At 34.9% G+C, this 15,059-nt stretch overlaps 1 protein-coding gene across 4 annotated transcripts in view; it reads left to right on the top strand.

The window, feature by feature from the left end:
* Window positions 1-15,059, top strand: part of RALGAPA2 (Ral GTPase activating protein catalytic subunit alpha 2) — a 142,250-nt gene that overhangs the window by 35,133 nt on the left and 92,058 nt on the right. For 3 of the 4 annotated variants that reach the window (XM_084285124.1, XM_084285127.1, XM_084285126.1), the window contains 12 exons: window positions 408-607; window positions 2,286-2,516; window positions 4,876-5,049; window positions 5,979-6,116; window positions 6,978-7,126; window positions 7,555-7,666; window positions 8,376-8,613; window positions 9,153-9,317; window positions 10,541-10,681; window positions 12,045-12,182; window positions 12,721-12,818; window positions 14,908-14,998. In XM_084285124.1, the coding sequence (XP_084141250.1) occupies window positions 408-607; window positions 2,286-2,516; window positions 4,876-5,049; window positions 5,979-6,116; window positions 6,978-7,126; window positions 7,555-7,666; window positions 8,376-8,613; window positions 9,153-9,317; window positions 10,541-10,681; window positions 12,045-12,182; window positions 12,721-12,818; window positions 14,908-14,998 (1,875 nt within the window). The remainder of the gene's footprint in view (window positions 1-407; window positions 608-2,285; window positions 2,517-4,875; window positions 5,050-5,978; window positions 6,117-6,977; window positions 7,127-7,554; window positions 7,667-8,375; window positions 8,614-9,152; window positions 9,318-10,540; window positions 10,682-12,044; window positions 12,183-12,720; window positions 12,819-14,907; window positions 14,999-15,059) is intronic. The other variant, XM_084285125.1, reaches the window with a different exon arrangement.

Here is a 15,059-nt window from a genome sequence, read left to right as displayed (position 1 = left end):
TCTTAATCTTTTTACTATCGAGTGTTCTTGAAACACCTTCTCTGTCTACATTACCAATAAAACTCTGAAAGTTATAAAATTAACTTATGTTGCAGAAGGAATAGTTCTTCGTTTCAGATTTTACCTTTCTACTTGCAGTCCTTCTCTTTTGCTTTCCTTTGTTTTGCCTGATACAATTTATGAACTTCAAGAGAGATTTGTGCTTTTATTCTCTTGCTTTTCTTTAGAATTAATAAAATTATGAATATAAGCGTTAATATAATAAAAATAGTAAGTCATTGCATCTGTTATTTCATATGGACAAAATGTTGTTGGTGACATGTTCGATGCATTTAACTGAAGTCTGGAAGCAATTACAGTTTTTTAATATTAAATTTTCTTTACATCTTCTCTTTTTATCTCACCAGATATTCCTGATATAAGACCAAGACCAGTATACATTACTGCAACACGAAACAATGAAAATGTCTATAGCACAAAAATTCCATATATGGCAGCTCGAGTTGTTTTTATTAAGTGGCTTGTTACCTTCTTTCTTGAAAAGAAATATTTAACTGCTGTTCAGAATACAAAAAATGGAGGAGAAATGCTCCCTAAAATTATTCAGGTGTGCTTTAAAGTTTTCATTTTTTTTTATTTTGCTTGCATATGTGCTAGAAACCTTGCAAATGATCACAATACACTGACAACTGAAAGAAGAAAGAAATGCAGTTTCCCAGTGAATAAATTATGTACTCGTAAATTCATTATTTTTTTTTCTTTGATAAAGGAGGGAGTCTTCAAGGGAATCCCTTTAGTAATTTATTAGTATTTTTTATTCTCATAGGTATTTAACTTAACAGCATCATCAGTATTATCTTTAGACTTTTGGAATTTAATCTGTAAACTGTCAAATTTATTTGTGGCATAGACCGTTTTCCAGTAACATCAAAAGCCATTTTGTTTTACTCTTGATTATAGCAGCTCTTTCAATGAGATAACAGAAAAATATTTTACTTTCAAATTGCTGGTTGAGATTTCTGTAGGATTAGGGATTTAAGATTAATCTTGCAGAAATAAATTTTTTTAAGAGACTCTCCAGCTTCCCATTACAAATCTAGAATCAATGTCAATTCTATATTCTTCTCTTGAATCGTAGGTCAGTGTCACATCTGGATTGAGTGGAAAAGCATTTATTAACTCTGAAAGTCAAAATGCATATTTTCATGTTACTTGCTTTTGAAGTTTGTAGTTTGTTTTGAAGTGCAGAATTTTGAAACCCTGGAACAGCTAGATGTAGCTTACTTACTACAAGCACTTTTTATTATTATTATTTTTTCTCGTTGGAATTTACACCTTCTGTATAAATAGTTGCTGTACCATTGCAACTGACATACCCTGGAAAATGAATTTTTTTTCTCTTCACTGAATTTTATAGACCACTAATACCAATTAGATATTTACGATACGTAAAGATATTGCTGCCCTCAAAATGGAAACTGGTCAAAAGTTATCACTTAGCTGCAGTAGTGTGTCAGCTTTTGGCACATGCTGACTTTTTAATGGTCTTAAATTTCACTGCCTGTAGCCTGTGCTTCACTGGTGTGGCAGGACTGTACAAAAACATTCATTATCAAAAGCAGTAGAAATGATATTGCTGCTCTGTTACTGCTCACTTTGACGAACAGGTGGCAGCCTTATTGAAGTAAACAAAAGCAGAACTGCATTTGGGCAATGCTTTCGGTTGGTGGAAGTGGGATTCTTTTTCTGGTAACTCAATTCAAGTTTTACTGACTGTCTTCTAAAGGCTAAGTCCTCTTTCTTCCCTGGACTGATCATTTTAGCCAGATATGGTTCAAGATGAAATATTGGAAAAGACATGCAACACTATGGCAGAACAATGCCTGACAAAGAGCGGTTAGGAATGCCTAAGTGTACGAGCCATGTATAGAGCTGTGATCCATCTTTTCTCAAAAATCAAAGGGACTTGGAGATGTTTCTCCATTGTGTGTCCCTTCTTCCACTCCCACCACTGCATGTCTTCTTTTTTGTCTTAGGGAGTGGTTGACGAGTCAGTCAGTTGTGCTGGGCTGGGAGGACTCATAGAAAGTATATATCATATAGAGTACAAGAACAAATTCCTTCCTGTATCAAGAAGTAGATTGAAAGTTGCACTTCCTGGTGGCTAGAATCCCTGCATGCAGTGTGAATGAGTGTTGCTATCGTGAGTTCTGAGTTAAGTACCCCAGATTTTTGACATGCAGTACTCCAGTAAGTTAATTAGGCACATGTTTTCTTCTGTGTAGACTGTTGGTGTTGTAAATCAAGATAAAAACCCAGAGCTGGAAACTGGCGTGTCTTATGCAGGCGAGCAGGAGAGAAGCCATTCGAACAGCAGCACCTTGTCTGACCGACGGCTCAGTAGTTCCAGCCTCTGCAGCATCGAAGAGCAGCATCGAACTGTTTATGAGATGGTGCAGAGAATCCTCTTGTCCACACGAGGATATGTTAACTTTGTTAATGAGGTGTTTCGACAGGTACGTGTGGATGTGTAGTTGCTGTTACATGATTTTTTAAAAAGGAAATGTCATCATCATTAGAAAGAACACTGAAGGCTGCTGGTCAGATAACTGGTCAAATGATGTTAATCACATGAGCACACACTTATTTTGGATTCCTTCCTAGGTCTATTTTTAATGATGAAGTAAAAAAATTCTGTGGGAACTGAAACTTGTTGCTGATGCTAAGTAGCAATTTGTCATACTTGAATTTGACACTTTATTAGCTTGCTATTTGAAATAGTAAGATTCTAATTCCTGTGGTCAAAGACAGCATTTAACGTCTGTTTGGACATTATTGATTGCTTCTGCTCGTACTCTTTACTTTGACATCTTTTGTATTGTTTGGGATAAAAATACGTGATCTACTGGCAATTCACCTTCTTTAGATGTGTTATCAAGGCAGCAGTTGGTTGAAACATCAGTTTTAGGTCACATAAATTTAGAGGAGACACCGTGCAGAAGACGAGTGAGCACACATGCTTTACTGAAAGTGTTTTGTGTGGCACAGTGTAAGAACTTGTACAGCTTTTTGTGGGATGGATGTGATTTTGACAGGGAGTGTTTTGTGTATGTTGGGAACCTCTGTGGTATGCTGCCGTCTCCTGGTGTTTGTTCAAAGTGTCTGTAAAGTTAGACCAGCTTAGACCAGCTTCCAGGGAACAAAGGCTAGTACGATGCAGCACTTTTATCTTTATTAAATATGGCCAGTGTTCAGTAACTGAAGCAGATAATAATAGCACTTGGATCTTTTCTGTGTTTATCTCTCCCTTAGAGGAATCTCACTAGTCCCTATGAATTCTGGAATGCTTTATAAACATACATATGTATACATATATATATAATTCTTTCTACCTTACTTCTCAGCCTTACAGAAAGCATTTTATTTTTTTTTGTAGTAGTCATTCATCCCATAGATGAGCTGTTGTTTTTCTAATAGTCTAGGCTTTTTCAGTTTCTGCATCTTTAATAACTTGACAGTGTCCGTGAAGACATTTTCAGAAATTTCACTTATAATTGTTGAGTGACGTATATAAGCTTGCTTTTGATAACCCTTTAATTTCTGTAGACTATTAGTTGAAAACCCCATTAAGCTGTTGGATGTTGTACTTCGTGCTGACTAGAGAAAGGGAAATGTACTATATGATGCAAAGATTTCCACCAACCTGAGCAAGATACCCTTTTAATGTTTTGCGGCTAAAATGGTTATGGGAAGACATGCTATCAGTGTGTATTCTGAAATGCAATGCTATAGTTTTTGTCCCTGTTAACTATGGAGAGCAGGTAATCTCTTCACAGTTGGAAGAGATTTTTTTTTAATTTGAAAAATGGATTTCAGTCTTTTTCAGTGTCTTTGTAATATAGTACATAGTAATGCCAAAATAGAAGCATTTTGTCTTGACCAAATACAATTTGTTTTCTACCAGATAAAATTTTTATATATTGATTTCTGTGCCAGTTCTCTGTAGTCCAAAGGTTTTCCAATGGTTGGTGCTAGTATGTAGTGAGATTTGTTTTTTAAAGTCTATGAATTTTTCTGTGATCAGATGAAATTTATAGCAAAACAATGAATAATACTCAGCCAATAAAAATATCTAGACATTTTTCACAGTTTAGTGAGTGCGTAATTTCTTAGGACTTAAAATATTGGAAGAGGCTAACACACATTACTGTAGACATGTGGTTTTTTAGATGCCTAAGACCAACAGAAATATGGGAAAGCAGGTGGTACGGTCTTTGAAAGCTTTCGAAGTGGACATCTTTACAGAATGGTTCCAAATACTGACATTGGGTAGCAAGATGAAAGTAAATTCATTATTTTGATTTTTGACTTTTATCAGAAAACGATCAAATGCCTGCCACTTCTGTCCTCATCATAATTTACTGTCTTGTCTTTACCTACACTTGCTGAAATGGCATTTCATATCATATACTGGTGATGTAATTTGAAGTCAGCTTCTTCAGAAAGTGCAGCGTGGTATCCAAGTTTAGCCTGCCAGGCCTCTCTGGCTTAGTAACAACTTGTGCGATGAATCCACCCAAAGTTAGAGAACTTGGTATGAACAAAACCACCTCTTTTTTATTGTTTGAACAAATAAAACATGGAAGTCACTTGAAGTTAATGCTTACAGAATTGTGAAATCCCACACTGCTGTAGGTATATGCATATGTTGTTGATTAACCATAGCTCCTAGTACAGACATAAATGTAAAAAACGCATTTTCTTTCTTTTTCTGAGTTACGTTATTTATGGGTGATGATGCTGCGTGTGTGTTTATATATGCATGAATTGCTGTGCCCAAATATATATAGTAAAAGTAGTTAACTTTAAATTCAGGCTTTTTTGTTGCCTTCTTCTGATATATCTGCAACGCGAAAAGTGGTTAAGGTCTATAGAAAGTGGATATTACAAGAGAAGCCTGTGTTCATGGAGGAGCCAGACAAAAAGGAAAACAGAGAGGATACTGTTGTCAGCTTAGAGGATTCATCAGTGCAAACGGATGGTAAACATGTATGGTATCAGTTATTTACATTATTTTGTTTGCTGCAAAGCATTATTTATCTTTTAATTTTTCTCTGTAAAATTTAAGTAAAAATTTAAGAAGTACAGAAAATCAGGATTAAAAAGTGCTTTATCTAAGGTGCACAAATCTAAAATATTACTGTGTTCAGTAGGCCTTACTGAGTGCAAAGAAAGATTGCAGCTCTTTGAAAAATAAAATTTCTTTATTATTCCCTTTCTATACAAATACTGTAATGAGAATGTAATGGAAAAAAAATAATATATGCTGCAGTGTTAAAATTTACACTGTCTGTTGGCCTAGTGCATGTAGGTCTATTTAATTTCAGTGGTAATTATTTAAGAGTTTGAAAATATCTACTAATTTATATACACTTTATCAAAACTTTGGATCCTTAACTCTAGGAAATTAAATTATAGATAAAAATTCTGTGGCATCGTTTTTTTCATGTCCTGTAATGAATCATCAGTAAATGTTGACTTTGACACTGCCGTGCAAAACTAGTTAATGGGAATTATTTTTTCTACAAGGAAAGATGGTTCACTTCTTAAAATAGTAGTAAAAATTGTGATGTTTTGACAGATGATTTTCATAAAGAATTTATATTTTTTCCAGGCTTAAATTCAAATACTACTACAGTCAGTGACAACAAAATGTAATATAGAATATTTTGAATATAGAATACTTTGAAATAACATAGCTATTAGAAGTCTTATGAACCTTTAAATTCCATATGCTGTTTGCTTAGAATCTGTAAATATTCGACATTAATTCCTTGTTGAAATGGACATAGGACAATGTGACAGTTATCTCTTCCTGCTTTTGACATATGATACTGAAAATGATACTGAAATGATACTGAATAAATGTGGACATGTTCCTTTCTTCTTGGTCACTAACTGAATGATGTTTTTGAAAGCTTTCCTCTGACCACTCAGGACATAAGCGCTCATCCAGCTGGGGAAGAACATACTCCTTTACCAGTGCTGTTAACAGAGGATGTGTATTAGAAGACGAGGACAAAAATGTTAAAGCTGGTGCTCAAGCTGCATTACAGGTGTGCTGTATAGAGATTAGAAGGCTCTAAGAGTCATGGAGTCACTTTACTACATATTATTATATAGTCATATAAAACTTTATGATTAGAGCAATTTGTGAGGGTTCTAGGTTAGCACCCACACAGTGTTATGCAAACAGATGTGCTGAGCTCAGCACATGACAGCTCTCATTCTTGCCAATTATAGACACCCTGTATTGGGAATGGAAAAAGGGAGATATAGCTACAATGTGTAGTTCAATTATCATTTTCTGTATTACTGAAAATAATGTTCTGCTTGCTTATATAAATTATAATTCCACATTTTGGTTGAAGAGCTTGTGTACAGGTCTTTCTGTAGTATGAAATTAAGGAAAGAAACTGTAGAGTTGATGGTTTTCATAATATACAATTTGGACTTCATTTTTATCTTTTTAAAAAAGCATATTAAACCATGCACCCATGTCCTAGAGCCAGATACCTATTTTAAGGTAAAGCTGCATTTTTTTTCTACTGTTGGTACTAGGAATTAGAACTGTACATTTGCTTCAGTGTACCTCATTTACTGAAAATATTGGTGACTGCTTAAGCATGTAATGCTGGGAAATGAGTAGCTGGAGGAATGGTGCTCTTGCCTGAGGGAATAGAATAGATACCTGCAAGACATAGACTATGTAACACATGCCTTTGTTGGGCATATAATGCTACCTGACTTTTTACCAGAATTATTTAGAAAAATAAAGCGGTATGTAAAACATGAAGTTTGCTCTAAGAAAAGTGAAAGGCTTGGCTAGAGGATGACAAGTATTTGGTTGTAAGTCTTTGACCTTTTTTTTAATTTTTCGACACTATTTAAACTGACTGTAAATGCCTGTCTTGAAGGTGTTCTTGACAAACTCTGCTAATGTTTTCTTATTGGAACCATGCACTGAAGTCCCTGTGCTTCTGAAGGAGCAAGTTGATGCTTGCAAGGCAGTTCTGAGCATTTTTAGGCGCATGATAATGGAACTATCAATGAATAAAAAGACATGGTAAGTTTATTATATTCTGCATCTAAGAGAAATATATCAACATTTAAAATTTATGGGAAAATTGTCAGGAGAGAGGGAGAGTGGACTTACTCAGGTGTAGATCTTGTTACACATCACAATTATGAATTCCATATGAACTGATTTGGGAGATTGTAGGTTCTGCCATGTCTTCATCATGATACTGTTTCATTTAAAGATTCTGGTCATTACTTCCATTCCTGGCTTCACCTTCTCAAAAATTAATTTTTACAGTCCAGAACCAACTAATGTTATTTTGCGAAAGTTCTGAAATCTTAGTGAGCGTGTAAGATCACATTCCCAACGTGTAAGACTTATTGAGAATTAAAAGTTTTTTCTGGTAGATGAAAAATAACAAGCATGTTTAATAACACATGTGAACAAAAAGTGCAATTTTATTTTGGAACCAGGGAACAGATGTTACAGATACTCCTCAGAATAACAGAAGCTGTGATGCAGAAGCCAAAAGAAAAACATATAAAGGATACGTTTGCTCAGAGCATGTCAGGGTTACTTTTTCGCGTAAGTATTTTTTGTGTACGTGTGACACCTGTTTTCAGTGCTGATTGCCCATAGTTTTGCTTAAGTAGTATTATGCAGTACTATACAACCTATTTTTAAAACATGAAATAAGTCTCGTTTGCAGTAATACAATTAATTCCAGCTGCCAGAAGCGGCTAATTTGATCAGTTCTTCAGGGCTCTGTTACAAACGATGGTAGCAAACACTTGTCTCAGTGTGGGATATTTTCAATGAGTTCCTCTAAAATGGGAGCTATATGTAAGTTTTTCTAGGAGGAAGTTCATCTGGCATCTCAAAACTAGGTCTTTTTAATGAGATGAAAATATCTGGTCATCATTGGTACATAATGTGGTCAGCTACAGTGTTGAAGCCTAAATGTCACAGGCATAGTTCAATCACTAATTATTTGGAAGGTATAGCAGGCAGTTCTGTTTTCTATCATTATTATATAAACAAAGTGTTGTTTCAGCTTACCTGGAAACATAAGATCACCTGAAACATATGTTTTGGAATTTTAAAATTTCCTTAGTAACTTTCACATATTTCTGGGAGTATTTTTTGATGAAAAGTATCTGTGCATAGTATCTGTGTGTCACTGATAATCAGTGCTAATGTGCAGGTTGGTGTTGAATTTAGCAGCATGTGAATTGGTGCATTGAATTAATTTCAGTAAAAATGCATGACCTATCACTTGTTTCTTTCCTCTCAGACCCTTATTGTGGCTTGGATCAGAGCAAATCTGAGCGTTTACATTTCTCGGGAGCTGTGGGATGAACTGCTCAGTGTTCTGTCTGCCCTGACTGACTGGGAGGAGCTGATAAACGAGTGGGCCAATATCATGGACTCTCTAACAGCAGTACTGGCAAGAACTGTGTATGGGGTAGAAATGACAAACTTACCCTTGGATAAACTCAGTGAACAAAAAGAAAAAAAGCAGAGAGGAAAGGGTTAGTCTCCATGCTTCAGTGCTTTTTGTATCAAACAAGTTAGATATTTAAGTTCAAAAATTAATTTAATCTAACATTAAATACCTCTCAATCCTAGTGTAAGAACCTGATTAATCAAATATAAAGTGCTTTGAATTTTTATATTCTCATCATTCACTGAGGTATGAAAGGTAATTGAGGTCGATAGATAGTAGCTATTTAGCAGATTCAGTATGCGTTCAAAATCAGTGTTTTCTCTAGAACAGTAATGAAACATGGTTTCTTGTGCTGTAGTCTGGCATAGTCATCGATGTCAAAATTCCTTTCCATGTAATTTCATCGAACTTTAATTACAGTTATTTGGCTGCATTTATATGCCACCTTGCAACTGATGCACATAGCTGAATTTTTACTATCATTAAAAAAGAGTTACTCCTTCAACTATGCTGTTTTGAAGGTGAATATTTTTTTCACGTTGGAGTGCTTGTACCATTCATACTGTAGAAGAATACATGCCAAAGCATACGATGCTAGAAAAGTTTGTTTTCTTTATCTCTAAGGTGGCATTTTAGAGCCTCAGAAGACCGCTGTAGTTGGAAGATCTTTTTCATTAAGCTGGAAAAGTCATCCAGAAGTTGTAGAGCCAATGAGATTCAGAAGTGCTACCACCTCTGGAGCCCCAGGAGTTGAGAAAGCAAGAAATATTGTTCGTCAGAGAGCGACAGGTATAGACCATAACTAAATGTGTATGTTCCCAAACATTCAATAACACTTGAGTTTTAAATCAACCGTTGAGTTGTGACAGCTTGCAAAAATAGTGCAACTTAACTAAATGCCTAAACACAGATGTTTCATACCTATGTCTGGATGTCTGGAACACTACCACTATTTTGGAAAAAAGTCTCTAAAGCATTAGCTACCTTGGAAAGTGCTTTCTTGTAGCGTGATACAGAGTATTTAATCCACAAGTTATAAAAGGTCCACTTTCAGATCCCATTGGAGAGAGAGCTGCTCATCTCTATTACAAATTATGAGAAAAGTTGCCAACAGAGTACTGGATATAAAATGTAACATTTTGCTATTTTAGAGATGTTTTTCTCATTTTGATTTTTTTTCTCATTTCTCATTTTCATTTCTCATTCTCATTTCTAGTTTTGAAAAATTTCACAGGTCCAACAATATTTTGAGCGCTTCTACCTTCCCATCATGTCTTAAGAGTCCAAAACCTTTCACATAATTTGTATCCGTTTCATCATCCTCTTCATAAATGTAGAAAGCAAGACTCAGTACCCCCAACACAGAGTCTGCAGGATAATTCAGCATGTAAGGAACATCAGGTCATCAGGTCTAAGCTCCTGCTCAAAGCAGGGTCAGCTGTCTGCTCGGACCAGAGTACTCAGGGCTTTATCCAGGCTGGAGCTAGGATCCCTAATTTTAAAAGCAAAAGCAGAGGTACCTGTATCTTTAGATTAACTTCTGAGAAGCACAGTAACCCACTTCTTGGATGAAAATGGATTATTTTCAGCAGAGATGAATGAATGGAAGAGGTAGTTAGTCTGAGGGTCAGGGGGTCAGGGTGGAGCATAGCTAACAGAGGGTAAGCTGAATAAGTTTTCTATTCTTCAGTTTTGAGCTGTATGTACTGCTACAGGTACTTCACTGAGAAGAAAAAAGGGTAAGTCAAATTAGCCCATGAATGGTAATCACAAGCTGACAAAATGAAAGATTCCACTTTGTGGAATTGTGATTCAGAAATTACTGATTATTGTAATTACAGTGTGTGAGATGCATTGCATGTTATTGACTTACAGCCTTTAGGAAATATTTCAGAGCTTAACATTTTAAATTTTTTTCAAAAGCTATGTGTTTTGTTGTATCATGATATTCCAAAATCCAAATATTTTGCTATTTTTTCTGACATAATTCTTGCTTTATTTTTTCCTGGAAGCTAAGCGAAGCCAATCTATCAGCAACTGTGTTCATCTTTATGAGGCTTTGCCAGCTACTAAAAGTGTACCTCTTCTGCTTCACACTGTGAGCTCTCTCTTACCTGGTATCTCTTACACTTCTTGCTCTCACAGACTGTCAGGTACTGTACTTTAAAGTCATCGTTTTTATAAATGTTCTTTATATTTTTAAGCTGCTGTCTGTCTGCTTTCTTTCTGTCCAGTTAATTGTTCTTTAGGATTGTGGAATGAGATGTTTTTCTCTGATTCTGTGTCTCTTGCCTGGATCTGTTCAAAACACAGTGTTAAGTAATATTGGTAGCCATCAGGAGATGAGCAAGTTCAATGGAAGTATATCTTGTCCTTTTTCAAAGTTATGAAGGGTGAAAAAGAATGGTTAGGTAAATGTTTTTGTTATTCTGTTACCAGAACTGTGTTCATTATCAAAATAAGTAACCTTTTAAGGGAAAATGAGGACAGCAAGGTCTTTTCAAGGAACTGAGTAGAAACTAGTTACATGCTTGAATGTATGAGATAGTGCAAGCAAAATATGCAAGTGAATAAATTTGTAAGGTTGAGCTACTTGATTTAAAAAAAAAAATCTCATTCACTGTGTGTAACACTCAGCTATAGATCTTCTTGGACAGTCTGACAGTTCTGTTAGGTCAGCTTTGAAGGGATTTGTGTGTCACGTCTTTGACTGATTTCTAGGAGAAGAGTTAATAGCTAGGTTGGGTGGCATTAACTGCTGCTATAACTAAAGCCATTATTACTGAATAGGAGCACACTTGGTCCCAAATGTTACTGTCTTTTTTCACTTAATGCCAAGAGAATTATATTTCTATAAGTGTGTTGCTAGCTCATCTTAAAATTTTCCTGTTGCTCCTTCCCCAGTGTATCAATTTACTTTCTCACTTGAATTTTCATGCTTCTCTCTCCTCTCTTTTTATTTGGATTTTCAGTTACAGTAAAAAAGCTGCATGATTCAGTTTGTCTTCACAAATTATTCCAGAATCTGTGCTTTTTTTTTTTTTTTTTTTTTTTTTTAATTCTTTCCCTTTTTGATGTCCCCATTCCATCTTTATGGAGGAAAAGTCAGTAACCACAGTAACTTTCTCTGTACTCTATACTAGTTTTGCTGCCTCTCTTCTTTCTTTTTCCAGAACAAACAGAGTCTAGTTTAGGTATCTAGCAATGGAAAAGATAGCTTTATTCTCATGACGTCCTCCAACCCTTCATTGTGCACACTGAATCCCTGAAGTAATTCTTCTCTTTTCTCTAGATCTTTTGCCACTGAAACTGCTCATACATCTCTCTCCGAACTTTACATTTTTTCTAAGAATAATTTAACTTCTTTAACTAGTGGTCACATTCTAGCTTTTGTAACCTGGAGTTTCAAATATTTGGGTGGGTTGCTTTTTCACATAGGTTTTGTAGCTAAGGAGTTAGTGTTCGTATAAAATTCTGAGGCTGTGCAAATATTTTGTTTTTTAACTAAATCAACAGAAGTTGAAGAATCCCAGCAGTTGGAAACTTCAGCAGGAACAGAAGTCACAGGCCTATTTGTAGACCAGGAGCAGCAAATAACTCGAAGTAGCAGCACTTCAGATATTGCAGATCAGTTTCCATCCGATTTTTTTCAAGGTAATATTGATGAAATATAGCAATGCTACACTTAGAAGAAAAAGTGCTGAGACTTGTTGAGCTTCACAGATGCTGCTCTTATCTTCTTTGTTTTCCAGCCATGGTTCTAAAATGCTTTTTATCCCATTTTCTTAGTAAATCTGTTGTTGGTATCTTGTTGAAAAAACTGTTTTTAAGAAGCTGTGGACTGTGAATGCAGAGCACAACCTTTAATAAACCAGGGCTTTGTTAAAAGCATGCATTTTCAGTGTAACTCTTTATGTTTGTTTATCTGACTTGCATTTAAATTTTGTGTATCCGAGTTAACAGTTCTACTTCTGTTCTGATTGTGTAAGTGCGTTATGCTTATGAAGGATTTTTAAAACGTCACGTTCCATCTTATTGATTAAGCCCTGAAAATTATGTAGTATTTATTACTTCACTTACCTGTAAATATGAAAAGTATATAAGTAAATGTAGCTGATTTTTTCCTGCAATTTGCTATGCACTTTCATCCCACAAATTTCTATACTTCTTTTTTACCTTCTAAAATTTCTAGGTAAGAAGGCTGGAAGTTCTCATAATTTATCTTCTTCAGACTCCAGATCAGTTCAGGAAAATAAGGAATATATGAAGAAGGAACATGAAGCTGAGCATGTAAGGCAAAATAGAGAATGATTATTGATGATATCATGTTTTAAATAAAACAAATGTTTTATTTCTGATCAGATTTTTATTAGTGTTTTGAAACTAGCAACGTGAAAGTATGAAAATTCATTAGTCACGTTTCCAATATAGGATCTGGGATTAAACTGTAGCTGTTCATTATGCTATTTGGTATGCTTGTTCTGTGACTTCTGATACTGTAAGTTGCCAACACAATTTTATGTAATTGGCTATATGCTATTCTTATAAAAGACATCTTTGCTTTCCTTTATTAATTATAAACAAGTTCACCACTTTTTTTTGGTAAATAATTCATGGCTTTTATAGAGCTACACTACAGTGGAATAAATGGTTGATGGTTTGAAGTATTGAGGAAAATAATTTCCTTCAGCACAATTTGTAACACTAGTTATTTATTGCAGATTATTTGTATAAGTTAACATTAGGACAGGCAAGCTTTGTAAATTTTTAATGCAACTTTGGAACAAGCAGTAGAAATAATAAATGACTTCATCTTTGTGGAAGTATAATGCAATGCAACATGGAGGACTTCAAGACGAATCTCATCTCTGGTCCGTGGCTCTCCCATATATCTGGACTTAAAGTACTGTTAGTAAAATACTAACACCTCTGGAGAGACAAGGGTTTTTTTTGAAGTGCTTTCATTAATCACGTCAGGAATAACAAAGTGCCTTACAGTGGGAAGGAAAATCTAGTGGACTACATGTGATGGAGGTGAGGGGAGAGGGAGAGGAATAGGTTCAGTAGTTGTGGAGAATTAAAATTAAATTAAAATTAAATTAAAAATTAATCTGTCTCCCCATTCTATTCCTGTGGCATGTATTATAAAATATTTACAAGCACATGCTGCTGGGGCTGTCAAACACATTGTAGTTTCACCTTCTTTTGCAACTGGAAGCTGAGGTTTGACCATGTATATACAACATAAGTTGCTGATGTTCTATGTGGACCAGTTTGACTTAATATCACAACACAATTGCATATTGTCATCACTAATCACCAAAAGCTAGATTTGCCATGGAGGAGAAATGATTCTGCAGTCAATCAGGCAGCACGAGGAAGCATTTCTTTCTTGGGAATGCTTGAATGATGCCCAGCTCAAAGCAAAACAAACCAAACCTACAGCCTTCATTAATATAATAATAATTTCTGTGAGCTAGTTATGTCTTTGGTGGCAATAATTTACTTTCTCAGATATATGGAGAAAGAAAATGGATTAATGGTCTGGACAGCAAATCAGAAAAAAATAGAATTTTATTTAAAAATAACACTACTAATTACAAATACAAAATTAAAAGGGAATTTCAGAATTTTTAGTTGAATTGAGGAGTTTCAGAGCAGAGATTCCTTTAGCAGTTAGATCTGGTATGCTCCTAGGGGTGAGGTGCAGAACATGGGGGTTTTGTTGCACACTTATATAGTGACAAACAACATGGTATTCTATTTTCTGGCAGAAACCAAGTTTTGCTATTATAGATGACATGGAAATGCAAGAAATGTGAATTTGAAGGTGATCTACCAGATGTAAAGCAAAGCAATTACGCTTAGGGACGGAGGAGTATCATCTAGAAGCAGAAAATTGCCTGATGGTTTTTCAGCAAGTAGGCTATAAATCCATTTGAAAAAAAAAAAAAAAAACTAATAAAAAATTAAGGTAAACAAAAGATTAGGTGCTTTCAAATGGGTTGTTTTGCAACAAAGTAATGCATCAACATAAGAGATGACTACCAATTTCTTCCTGAAAGGTTTTTTGATACTTTTGAAAGTTTTGAATGGTTTCAGCTTTGTGGAAAAACATCAGTAGAAAGTCGTGCCTCTTAGTAGGTAAACTGAGTTTAAGAAAGGGAGTAGAAATAGAAACTGAAAACATGATGGTGTCCTTAAGACATCTAAAGATATTTGGTAGTCCAGGTATAGATTAAAATATATTGACTCAGTTATGATTAACTTTTAGTAACTTTCTCTATATGTGTGTTTGTGTATTGAATTTGCAAGAATATGTAGTTCTCAAAAATGTAATTAATAAACTCAGATTAATACTATTTTTTTTTCTCTGAAGGTACTAGTACAAAGGAGCAATAGTACAGATGAATTAGATTTGAAAGCAGACTTCCAACAAACACATGGAAACTGTAGGGAGAGAGAAAAAAGTGAGTTCCAAGAAATATAGTATTTTTCTTAAGCTTATCAATTTAAATCAGTGTGATAATT

The sequence above is a fragment of the Netta rufina genome (assembly GCF_964035555.1).
Source record: "Netta rufina genome assembly, chromosome: 3".
NCBI classification, from domain to species: domain Eukaryota; kingdom Metazoa; phylum Chordata; class Aves; order Anseriformes; family Anatidae; genus Netta; species Netta rufina.
This window is presented reverse-complemented; position numbering and strand designations above follow the sequence as displayed.